This window comes from Aphis gossypii, chromosome 1 (assembly GCF_020184175.1).
Source record: "Aphis gossypii isolate Hap1 chromosome 1, ASM2018417v2, whole genome shotgun sequence".
NCBI lineage: Eukaryota > Metazoa > Arthropoda > Insecta > Hemiptera > Aphididae > Aphis > Aphis gossypii.
The window spans coordinates 12,357,645-12,370,023 of NC_065530.1; the positions used below are offsets into that span (position 1 = coordinate 12,357,645).

Below are 12,379 nucleotides of genomic sequence, written 5' to 3' on the forward strand. Positions count from 1 at the left end.
AGTTACCTATCAACATCCTTCGATGTTTCTAACCTAACATAGAAATGTTTCGCTATATTATAATTTAGTAAATATAAATACATTACTTTAATTGTATACAACCATAAATGTTATAGCCGATTAGATTAAATAACTACTTAGGCCCAGAAAACACTATGTGTTTTTTCAGTTCGAGCGCGGATGGTTTCATACGGTTCCGAAAATCGATCTAGCCTGGCCCCGATTACGCGTTTTATATATTAATCATAGATGTTGGAGATCGGTTGCGTGTCATCGGCGTGATCCAGGCCTAAAAATAAGATTAAGCTAGGATTACTGCAACTTTAGCATACAAACATGTAAAATATTATATATAAATATAATTTAGGTTAAGTAACTTATTGCCTATAGGTATCGTTTTACAGGAAATTATCTAAATCCTTTATAAAATATTGTTGTAATTTTAATAGATTAAATTTATAATGTCGCACAAGAATGCCACACCCACATGGCCACATAATAGTTGTCTCCGTCTTACATACATACAGTACATAGCAAATGTTAGTTCAGCGGAATCAATTTTAAGCATTTGGCTTTAATATTAGATTCAATTTATTTATTAGTTATTATTAAACTTAAAAGTAATAACATTATCTAGACTCTAGAGTATCTTATTTTATTGATATTTTATTTTTTAAGTCAGTTATAGTTATGTAAGGTATCAAAACTTTATAATGCTTATGCATGTAGGTAACTCACATAAAATCAAAATATCAATACAAGGACTATGAGATATCCTATATTATTTATTAGATTTAAGTTTAATAATAAGTAAACTCACTTTAATTTTAAAGCTAATTGTATAAATTGATCCCGTTATGATAACCTAACGAAAATTCGCTATGTTGTATGTATATGTAAGACGGAGATAATACATGTGGGCGTGGCATCCTCTTAAACAAATTAATGAACTAATAATACCTACTTATACTTCACTTTTTATGTTAGTTATAGATTCGATAAATATTAAAACAATTATCTATACCTACCTATATTATATTATAATAAAATAGAAATTTCGTATACAGGTATACCTCGGCTTTACTGTATTTGTATTTGTTGTGTTTTTATGTAATTTGTCTACATAAATATATAATTAATTTAATATTTTAAACTAAAACCATTCGTTCAAAAGTGTTTTAGTTATGGAACAGTGGAAAGGAAAAATAGCGATAGTAACTGGTGCCAGTGCTGGAATCGGTGAGGCAATCGTTGTCAAGTTGGTTCAATATGGCGTTCATGTTGTAGCGCTCGCTAGAAGAGAAGTTAAACTTAAGGTTATATACTATTTATATACTCACAAACTTAAATATTTTTAAATAATAATTCATAGTTAATAAGAAAAAAAGTTGATTATGCATGATAATATGTACGCAATTTATATAATTTAATAACCATAGTAACTTTACTACATTTTCATTGCACTCTGCTAGATTTAAAATTTTTAAGTTAAACCAAAAAAATAAGTAAATGTTTAACTTTGATTATGAGTTATGACTAATGACTAAAGATGAATCTCCAAAGTATTAACTATTCTGGATAAAAATCCTACTATAAAAAATCATTTTAAAGTTAAATTATTATTTCATTAAAATTTTATTGAAAACTGACAGGTACATCATATATTATATTTAAATATTTATTATTGTTTTACAAACCTTAAAAATAGTAGACATTTCGTAAAATTAATTTTATAACAATAATTATTCAAGGAACTAGCAGAATCGCTAAATGGAAAAGAGAATGATTACGGAAAAGTACATATAAAAGTTTGCGACGTGACAGATGAACAAGCCGTGAAAAATGTATTTTCTTGGGTCGATTCTGCACTAGGAGGTGTTAGTATCTTAATCAATAATGCCGGAACCTTAAAACTATCAAGCCTTCTGAGTGAGAAAAAAATAATTATATTTACTTAATTTCTTTTTATTATACGTTTTACATTATTCATTGATTTAATAAGATGGAAAACTGGAAGATTGGAAAGATATGATGAATTTAAATGTTTTGGCATTAAATGTGTGCTCAAGGGAAGCTTTTCAATCAATGACGAGAAATAAAATCGATGGTCATATTATTCAAGTGAACAGGTATAACTTATGTTAAAAATTATAATTTATTATAATCAATTGATAACTTGTGATTATACGTGTACAGAATACTTAAATACTAATATTCTAAGCTAAAAAGATTATAAATTACCAAATCATTACTTACATATTATTTTATATTAATTTTATACCTATACAGTACTGCTGGTCATAGTATAACACCATGCTTTTCACTGAAAATGTATAATGCTACAAAACATGCAGTCAGAGTCTTATGCGAAGGACTTCGTCATGAAATACAGTTAGTAGGCTCAAAAATCAAAGTTTCTGTAAGTATTAATTGCTAACAGTGAAATAAGTTTAATAATCGAGTCATACTTATTTATAAACATTTTTGTATTTTAATTTTTAATATTTTAAGAGCATAAGTCCAGGAGCAGTTTGGACAGACCTTTTATCCGATGTTCTTGAACATATTAAAGAACCAAATTCAACAGTTAAACTAAATAATGCACTTAAAACTGAAGATGTTGCTAACGCAGTAATCAGTACTTTAGCCACTCCACCAAGTGTACTAGTAAGTTATTTTACTGGGTGTTTACATTATTCTAAATTCACATAATTATTATTAACAATGATATAATATTTAAGAGTTCTTATTACATTCTTGTTAATTATCAGATAGCTGAACTTATTATAATGGCTAATGGATCACTAATACAATCACACAATCAATCGTCGCCTGCAGTTGTGGAAAACTTATTAAAATCATAAAAATATGTATTTTAATAATTGCACTCATTTGTCAATTAAATTATTTTTTCTTTTTATTACAATTGATTATTAATTATTATTACGAATAAAATTCGGCATTTTTAAAAAAAAGATAATGCGATGCGTTTTTATTTCTTTATTTATATCAACTATATCATTGGTTCTATTAGTATGTAGTAAAAATATGCTTATGAATGATAATTATATCACTAATATATAATAATATTTTTAATGTAATATAATCACATTACAGAATTAAAAATGATTATACTAAACATGATAGATATTTACTTATGCGTACACAATAATTTTCAATTTACACAATAAGCTGCATCTCGTTAACTAATAATGCATACATTTATATTATAAAGTTAATTGCTATTTTTATAAAACTTATCTAATCCAAACATTCCTAACTCGTTTTCTAAACCTCAAGTAAATCATTGGCCATAATTTATTTCGGTGGGTATTGATATGGAAGAAGGGACTTATTTGGGAACTGCAGCGGCGATACTCGTTCGTACATAATACTTATTAATTTTTAACCTAAAAAATGACTAGGTACTCGTTTTGTGTAGGTATATGTGCAACTATGAAATTTCATTCCCGATTTGGATTAATATTCTGATTTGCAATATCTTATGCAAGATCGCAAGATAATAATACGATTTACCTTAAATATTTTGATAAGGTATACGAATTAATTGGTAAACGGACGTTTCGCCCCCGCCGTTTCGTCCCCGTCAAAAAAACCAATCCACGGACGTTTCGTCTCCAGTAATTTTTAAGATAGGACGTTTCGTTCCGGAGAGTTATAAGACATAGGACTTTAGTCCTCGGCATATTTTGATTAAAGGACATTCGGTTCTCAGGTTTCTTAAATCGTTATTATTTATTAATTTTTAAGTAGTTTTATAATCTTTAAGTATTTAAAAAATATGTAGGAATGTCACTATTATCCAATTATTTTAAATCATTGGAAGGATTAGACGATATCTTGGTGTATTTTGATTCAACTTACGTCAACGGAACTTACAAATCCACAATAACGGAGTACGGTACAACTCGCTTTCTACGACATCCATCAATATTTTTACCACACATGTGGAACGTTTACAATGCCACAAAAGAAGGCTATGGTCGGATCAACAACGTGTCAGAAGGGTTCAACAAAAAATTAAAAAATATTGTAAGAATTAAACATCCTAATTTATATATATTTATCGAATCAATACAGATGTGCAATGCGTCTGCAACGACTGCATTGATACAAAAACAAAATGAAATAATAAATGTACCGAAAATACTTAGTTTTAAGGAAAAGAAACTACAGTAATTTTGTACAACATTTAAATATAATAACCATAGTGACATTTTATATTATTTAAAAAAAATAAGTCAGTTGACTTAAAAATGTATTCATTTATTCATTTTTACGAAATTCAATATGACTTAATATAATTGTGATTTATTTAAATTTTGACTATTTGTAATTATATTGTGTGAATATTGAGTATGTATTTGTAATTTTGTAATATTGTCATTTAAAAATTAAATTGTTCATTTAAAATTAAAGTACTTATCAAAATATGGTGGGGAGCAAACGTCCTATGTCTAATAACTCTCCGGGATGAAACGTCCTATCTTAAAAATTGCCGGGGACGAAACGTCCGGAGACTGGTTTTTTGACGGGGACGAAACGGCGGGGGCGAAACGTCCGCGATTCGAATTAATTAAATCGACTTAAATCAAGTTATACAAATACAATTTTGATAATTCAGCTATGTTTGAGTTATATATTTTTATATGTCTATATTGGTTAAACGTGTGATGTCAACAATTTTCCAGTACTTTTTATACGTTTTTTGAGTTTTGATAGAGGCACGTAAACGAGTCGCAAAAAAGGAAATATATACAAACAGGCATTGTTCGAGAATAATAATTTATAGATCTATAAAGCTATTTGAAAATTGAAAAGAAATATATTCTAAAAATAGGGATATCGACGGTTTTTAATAAAAAAATATGATAAAAATAAATCAAACTTTAATAAAGAATAGAGTAAAAAAAGTAAAAATCTCAAATAATTCAACTTTATTTCAATAATAATAATAATTTACAATAATGTACTTTTATTATGGTCCGTAGTCCATAGACTATATTATTATATACATCGTATATTATACATATTATGACTACATGTCTATTGTCTATACGCTATCAACTATTAACCCTACTTGACAAAATTTTTACAATAATAATTAATATTCGATATTTATATATTGCATAATATTACATATGTACTCGGAATAAATAATGGTTAATTTATTAATTTAATAGGTAGTCAATAGTCATATATATTATAAAGTGCAGTGTCTGAACTCAAATCATCGATTATTGATAATACATAATTATATTACATTAACTTTTAGTTGGAAACGGGTAAAAATATATAATTTACTGATATAGTTTGCAACTCATTGCAAGTGATGAAAATATTACCTAATAACTAAACACATAAAACATGAGCGTGAAGTATTTAATTCTTATTTCGTATTGTAACTATCGCTCGGTCTTATATTATATACCTAGTGAAAGTGGATAGGCCATAATAATATTGTACTGTAGAGCCCCGAAGGTTTTACGATCATATATTGTAGGCACTTGACCCAAGCTCAAGTAATAGTCGCACGAGAACGAGAGCAACGGGTTATTGATACCTAATAAATACAATAATTACAGTTTTAAAATCACGTCCATGTAGTAGGTTAGCTGATAGACTTAGATTGTTTGGATCATAGATCATAATGTTTGATATCTTAAAACTGAAGGCAACGCTTTCATATTGCATATATCAATACAATATCGTACATAAGCACTCGCTTATGACCTTCATTTTTCGAAGATTACCCCATTACGCGTATCATAATATTACTATATTATAATCTATTATTATAATATGTACCTATTGTGGTCACGCAGTTCTCATTGAAACCGAAATGTAAACAATAAGTCTACAGCAATTATACGAGTATAATGATATAATGGGTGTTTTAATGTGCGTTTAAAAACGTGATTTATAATCTTTTTTTTTCTTCACTATATTAGTTACAGCTGCGAATCCGAATTAACTACCTTTATTTACTATACGCACATAAATATTAAATCATACGGACCATGGAAATATGGAATATATTTTTTATATATTGTTGTAACCTATATAACAACGTAGGTATTATTTATATTTCTATGACGGTCAGCTGACAATTATTTCCAGTGGCCTCAGAGATACTTAAATAAAGACACTTACAATTATTAGTTATATCTAACAATCTATGTAAGTATATTATGAATTATGATGTATAATATAAATTGTAAATAATACCTATTCATACCATTGTAATATTAAGTATTAACATCATAAATATTTAAAAAAAAGTTAAGAAATATTTTTAATACAAAATTAATACTTATTTCTGTCCTTAAGAGTTTTCCCTAAGTGAATATCTTTCCATTATACAATGTGTTATTTTTATATTATTTATTATGTATTTAAACGTTTTTTTATTAACTGAAAAAAATGAACGTGTTGATACGAATTGCGTATAATATATACGTCTGACTTTACCTAATGATTTAATTTAATTTCAAGATGAGATGGTAAGAAAATGAATACCTACCTAATTTTCGAATTTAAAAATAACAACAATCAATATTATTTGAATATTTGAAACGATTCGATGAAGGTATAAACTATAAAACACATATTTTGATTTATCTGAACATCTACTTAATTATTTTTCAAGGAATTATTTAATAGTTTTATTACACAATAACATAGATTCGATAATTTTCTATTGTATTCAGTAAAAGGTAAATAATATTGTTTTTTTTTTGACGTTTTCCGACCTTGTTATATAGGATAATATCTAAAAAATTATGTTCCACAAATAGGACTCTACACTCTCACAACTATATTATATATTATATAGTATATAACACAAGTGGGCAGTGGCGGTTCGACTTCGATTATTATGTTAAAGTTGTACACGTCTTATACAAACGTCTAATATTGAAACACTGCTACCTACAATATCCTATATACATTTGTATATAATTAATAAGTGAGATTCTTAGAATAAATTATAATATATTATATATTTACTATGTATAACAACAACATAAGTGTTATTAAACTCAGTGTACATTATTATATTAGTGCGTATAATGTATTATATAGAAATATAGAGTATAGAATATAGATACTAGTTTGTATATACGTATTATTAATTATGGGCTATATTATTACAGTTAAGTAGAAAGTCTAAGGAACCACGAGAATAGCCCAACTATTTTTTTTTATTTTGTAAAAAATTACTTACATAATTTAAAAGGTTTATATGACCAATTTAAAATTATTTTAATATTTTAAAATAGATTATAAGATGCACAGACGACAGACAATATAGTATATACCTATTATATTATAATATTCAACTAAAAAAATCTCATTTAGAGTGCCGTTGATGCGACAAACCATTTATTTAAGCTCATAGTTAGTAATTTAGGGTACATTTAGTACCTACCTACCTATATTATATTATTATTATATTATAATAATATAGAATTCGTGTCTAATATAAGACACAAAAATGTATATTGTAGTATTGTATGTCATTACCATAAAGGTAACTATACTTTCTATCCTAGTTGAATAATCTGTTTACAAGTATGTATACTGTATAGCATCACTATTATCCGTATAGTTTCAAGCTAACAGCTAATACAATAAAATATTATTTAAGTATTCAAGTTATGATAGTTTATAATCATAATAGATATAATTGTTCAACTAGACAATAACGTCAATTTAATTTTTATAGTATTTAATATTATTAATACAACTCTATTCAGACATGCTACAATTTAGTTAAGTTTAACTATACCTACACTTCTCGCTAACTATAACATTATTTGGTAAATATTCTTTCCATCTTGTATTGTGTAACTACGGTAATGCATGTTTTTACATATATAGATACAGTCTAGAAGTTTACCTACACTTCTAGACCTATATAGTCTAAACACGCATTACAATATTTATATATATACATTATATAGGAATATGTGTGCCCGTCACGGGTTATATAATATAATATGATATAAAATTATGTTTCGTCTACATAATACTATATATAATATATATTATTATACCTGGTTAGGAGTGTTCGATTCACACGCACGACATCCCGACCCCCGGTAAACGTGTATACAATAAACCAACAATATATATATATTTATATTTATTTGAATTTTAATACGTTAAATAAGTATATTTATATATATATATATAGTATAATAGTGTGTAACAACAATCGCTGAAGGAAAGAAAAAACCTGTACATGGTCATATGACACACACACAATCACATATTACGAGTATACACCTTTTTGCAGAGGCCGACACCAATGTTTCCATCGCGTGTCGCAAGACCTTTCCCGCTGCTGCTGCGGCAGCAGGAGAATAGCGCCACTCGGATTGGGTTAGAAGGTGCACATGATATTATGATTAAATATTTACTCGTATTGCTTCTCCGCCGAGACTGCTGCGACTTGACGGGCAGGCACATGGACGCAGTCGTGTCTAGCTGTTTTTCGCGTACGCACACGCCGAGAAGTTAATGTATTATTATAATACGTATAATATTTTAATCGAACGCCACGACCAACAATCTACCGCGGAATACTTGCGATTTTATTCGAATACCAATTAATCTATACGTCTTCTGACCGTGCCCGTTATCAAATAGTGATAAATCATAATAATATTTTATTATAAGTAGGTACACGAATATTTTGAAAATGTCTTTCAAAACGATAATCGCCATTGTAGCGGTAGTGGTGATGTGCTACGACACTACTAACGGAGCTCTAAAACAGGTAAAACGCGCATAAATATACACCCAAATCGTATATTTTATACATATTTTTATTATTTATGTACGTAGGTATATTATAATTATATCACTTGGATACTTATCGGTATACTCAAGCTTTCCAAGCTCAAAGCTGGTTTGTATACTCGTATGAATGCACTATATATTATACGTATTGTACACGGCCAGTGCGTTATTTAAAAATGTTAAGTGTACAATATTGCTGAAATAACTGCGAAAAAAATTAAAAATATTATATACGTATATTTTTACAGTAAGCACAAAATCTGCACCGGGGGTTTATATAATTCTTAACTAAACGGATATTCTGTACGTAAATATATCTGTCCTAAATTTTTAAATATAAGATTCAGCTGATAATACCGTAAAAATCCAAAGAGGACTGAGGATTATAGTTGTGATTGCACATCATTATGGAATTTATTTATGTGACGTATGAATAAAAAAAATATTATGCTATTAGCTTGAGTGCAGCTTGTATACTAATATGAGTTTCTAAATATTATGTATCTATACTAATCGTGTAATTTTTTTCCGTACAGAGACAAGCATATAACGGATATTCCGGTGGATACATTCAGAACCACAAAGATGAGAGTCATCAAGATCTGAGCAAAGTACCCGGAACACCGGGAGTAGACTACCCAATTTACCACGCGGTACCGGAGACGAGTTTCAATTGCAAAGACGTACCGTATGCGCCCGGAATGTACGCCAACGTGGAGACCGGATGCCAGGTACAGTGGCTTATTAATTATAATTTATAAAATATATGAGAGTACCTGACTTAATGTATCAACGAGTAACGGCTATGGCATAGGTCGGAGGTATACTTGAAATTTATATTGCATTAATCAACTATTAGGTACTAACATAGGCGTGGTGCCCTGGACATTAATCTGAATTCTATTTCTTTATATCAAACGTGTAAGTATTACATTTAAATCACTTTAGGAATTGGTATAATAACTTGATTTTGCGAAGACTCTAGACGATTGTCATTAATTATAATTTAAAAACAATAATATAATAATTATATAAATAAATACTTGTAAGAAAAATTGAGTTTTAATTTGCCCCCCCCTCCTAATTTAAAACCTATAGCTAAAATATTTATTTTTTTTAAATGTTTTTTTTTTTTTTTTGTTATTATTGCTTCATATTATGCAAAAAAATATTAGACTTTAAAACATTCATAACTTTTAAGTTAACGGGTATTATCTATTAAAAGAGTCAACCTGTAAAAGTATAAAATATATTGGTAAGCGTAAGATAGATTATATAATATAATGTATATAGATACCTATACTTGAATACAGGTTCTACATCATATAATAATGTAATCTTTGTCTTATGTCTGCATAACTTTTATACTTGGATAAGTTGGATAGATACTTATTTCAACAGTCAATACATAATTGATAATATAATAATATAATACATGGCAATAATTAATAATAATGAACAAGGTAATATGCAGTGAATGATGACAATATTATGGTGAAGGTACATTAAGTAGACACATAGATAATATTAAAATAAATTGGTTTAATAAAAATAACGAGTAAGAAACGTTTTTCGTTGCAAAATTGTCGAAAACCCGTTTTTATGAAGATGACATTCTACAAAACCTTACTTAATTTATATTTTTAGCAATACGTGTACCTACTATGTTTTTGATATGCAATCATGCAAAATTACATTTTACTCGCATCTAATAGAAAACCGCATCACAATAGGTAAAATCATTATGTTATTTTAATAATATATTAATTTATTCATATTATTGGGTAATTGACATTTGGCAATAACATACAGTTATAGCTGTAGTCGTGCAGAATTTAGAGAAATGATAAATACAACTTTTCATTGTCATGCATTGCCTCGTTGGCTTGTTATTACGATAATAATGTAAGAGAACGTCTTTTAAGTACCAAAAAGAAAAGAATGTTTAGTGTTTACACAATAATTTAACCTCGAAATAATCGAATTATCATATTTTCCCCTTAAGCCGAAATTATTAAATATTCTTTAAAATAAATTATTTTTGAATGGCTTAATTATTACTTTGTTGTACTTACATAAATATACATAATAAAATAAAAAATAATAATTTAATCAAATGACTAAACTATAATAATTATCTAGCTATAATAATAATACATTTGTAATTATTACAAATGTATTATTATTATAGCTAGATTTGGTCACTAATGCACCTAATTGCACGAGTGATGCAATAATTATCATATACCTTCTATCTATACTTAAAACGCTGAAATGAATTAACATCATACATTACTATACAGAACTATATTAGGTACCTATTATATTAGTTTTACAATGTTCTTTATCATTACTCATTTGTGCTGTAAATCGAAGCAGGACGCAGGTTGTCAAGTTATATTATTTAGGTGAAAGTCTAACAAATATATAATATAAAAGTGTAGGTAACACATATTATATTATGATAAGTTATTACTACCATAATCTGTCCCAATACGATTCGAGTTCCGAAGAAACCTCGTCCCTTGTATTTTTGTTTTTACATATTATGTAACTACATAGATTTTTGACTTCGGGATAAATAAATAATAATACCATTATTATATTTTTATCATAATGGATATATTATATCCCAACCCTAGAGTATGAATAAAAACATTTTAAATTACAATTTAAGGAATGTTCAATGTTTAATATTTCTAGGGAATGCCTTGTTTAATTTTTCAGATTTTAGATTAAACATTTCATTATTTATATATTTTAGGCTTACCATATCTGTCACGACGGTCGTGAAGGTCATCAAGGAGCATCTTTCTTGTGTTCCAACGGCACTTTGTTCAATCAAAAGGAATTTACTTGCGATTGGTGGTACAACGTAGACTGTAGCAAAGCAACATATTATTATGAGTGAGTATTTTTTTTTTTATTCAATAATTTCTTCAAACATATTTAATATTATACTATAATATATCCAACATTTTTTATATTTAGACTTAACACGGACGCAACAAAAAATCCGTTTGTCCCAAAACCAAAGGCTCCCGAGGAACCGTACAAGCAACCATACAATAATTATTACCAGAGTCCTAAGTATTATATTTAAATGAATTTATTATATTATTTAAACACTTGTTTTGATATGTAAATAAGATGTAAATTGTTTATACATACTTATAAATTTTAAAATATAAATATGTTTTATAATTAATAAATTAATGATATTGATACTTGTATCCAGAGTAAAACAGTACCTATATGACCAGGCGAGCCGCGCATTACATTTTGGTCCTCTGTATTAAACACTTTTGCGGGACCAACAAAACTACTAATAATAGAGTTACAATAAAATATCAAAACTCAATAATAATAAGCATTTTAAGAATAATGTTTTTTTTTTTATTATAATATTATTTCAAAAAATATTTGGATGATTCAGTGTAAATTGTAAAATACTGATTAAATATAGCCTAAATTGTACAAAATTTTCTAAATAATCAAAGTTTAAACTGCAGATTGACAATATATGTATATGTACCTATGTACAATGTATTAA

General features: G+C 27.5%; 3 protein-coding genes across 3 annotated transcripts in view; 2 read left to right on the forward strand and 1 right to left on the reverse strand.

Annotated features, from left to right (window-relative positions):
• Positions 1–12,379, reverse strand: part of LOC126554987 (uncharacterized) — a 97,140-nt gene that overhangs the window by 62,565 nt on the left and 22,196 nt on the right. The window lies entirely within an intron of this gene.
• Positions 810–2,980, forward strand: LOC114122185 (farnesol dehydrogenase-like). Its single transcript, XM_027984774.2, has 7 exons — positions 810–1,067; positions 1,175–1,316; positions 1,752–1,929; positions 2,003–2,129; positions 2,290–2,419; positions 2,512–2,667; positions 2,772–2,980. The coding sequence occupies exons 2-7, from the start codon at positions 1,185–1,187 to the stop codon at positions 2,862–2,864; spliced, it is 816 nt and encodes a 271-aa protein (XP_027840575.2). The 5' UTR covers positions 810–1,067; positions 1,175–1,184; the 3' UTR covers positions 2,865–2,980.
• LOC114122194 (uncharacterized) lies at positions 8,465–12,059 on the forward strand. Its single transcript, XM_050209959.1, has 4 exons — positions 8,465–8,803; positions 9,363–9,557; positions 11,591–11,733; positions 11,818–12,059. Exons 1-4 carry the CDS (start codon positions 8,726–8,728, stop codon positions 11,927–11,929), a joined length of 528 nt encoding a protein of 175 aa, XP_050065916.1. The 5' UTR covers positions 8,465–8,725; the 3' UTR covers positions 11,930–12,059.

Coding starts and splice junctions, on each gene's coding strand:
- LOC114122185 (XM_027984774.2), top strand. CDS start 1,185: ATGGAACAGTGGAAAGGAAAAATAGCGATAGTAACTGGTGCCAGTGCT. Junction 1,930..2,002: donor AAAACTATCAAGCCTTCTGA/GTGAGAAAAAAA, acceptor TGATTTAATAAG/ATGGAAAACTGGAAGATTGG. Junction 2,130..2,289: donor CATATTATTCAAGTGAACAG/GTATAACTTATG, acceptor ATACCTATACAG/TACTGCTGGTCATAGTATAA.
- LOC114122194 (XM_050209959.1), top strand. CDS start 8,726: ATGTCTTTCAAAACGATAATCGCCATTGTAGCGGTAGTGGTGATGTGC. Junction 9,558..11,590: donor ACGTGGAGACCGGATGCCAG/GTACAGTGGCTT, acceptor TATATATTTTAG/GCTTACCATATCTGTCACGA. Junction 11,734..11,817: donor AAAGCAACATATTATTATGA/GTGAGTATTTTT, acceptor TTTTATATTTAG/ACTTAACACGGACGCAACAA.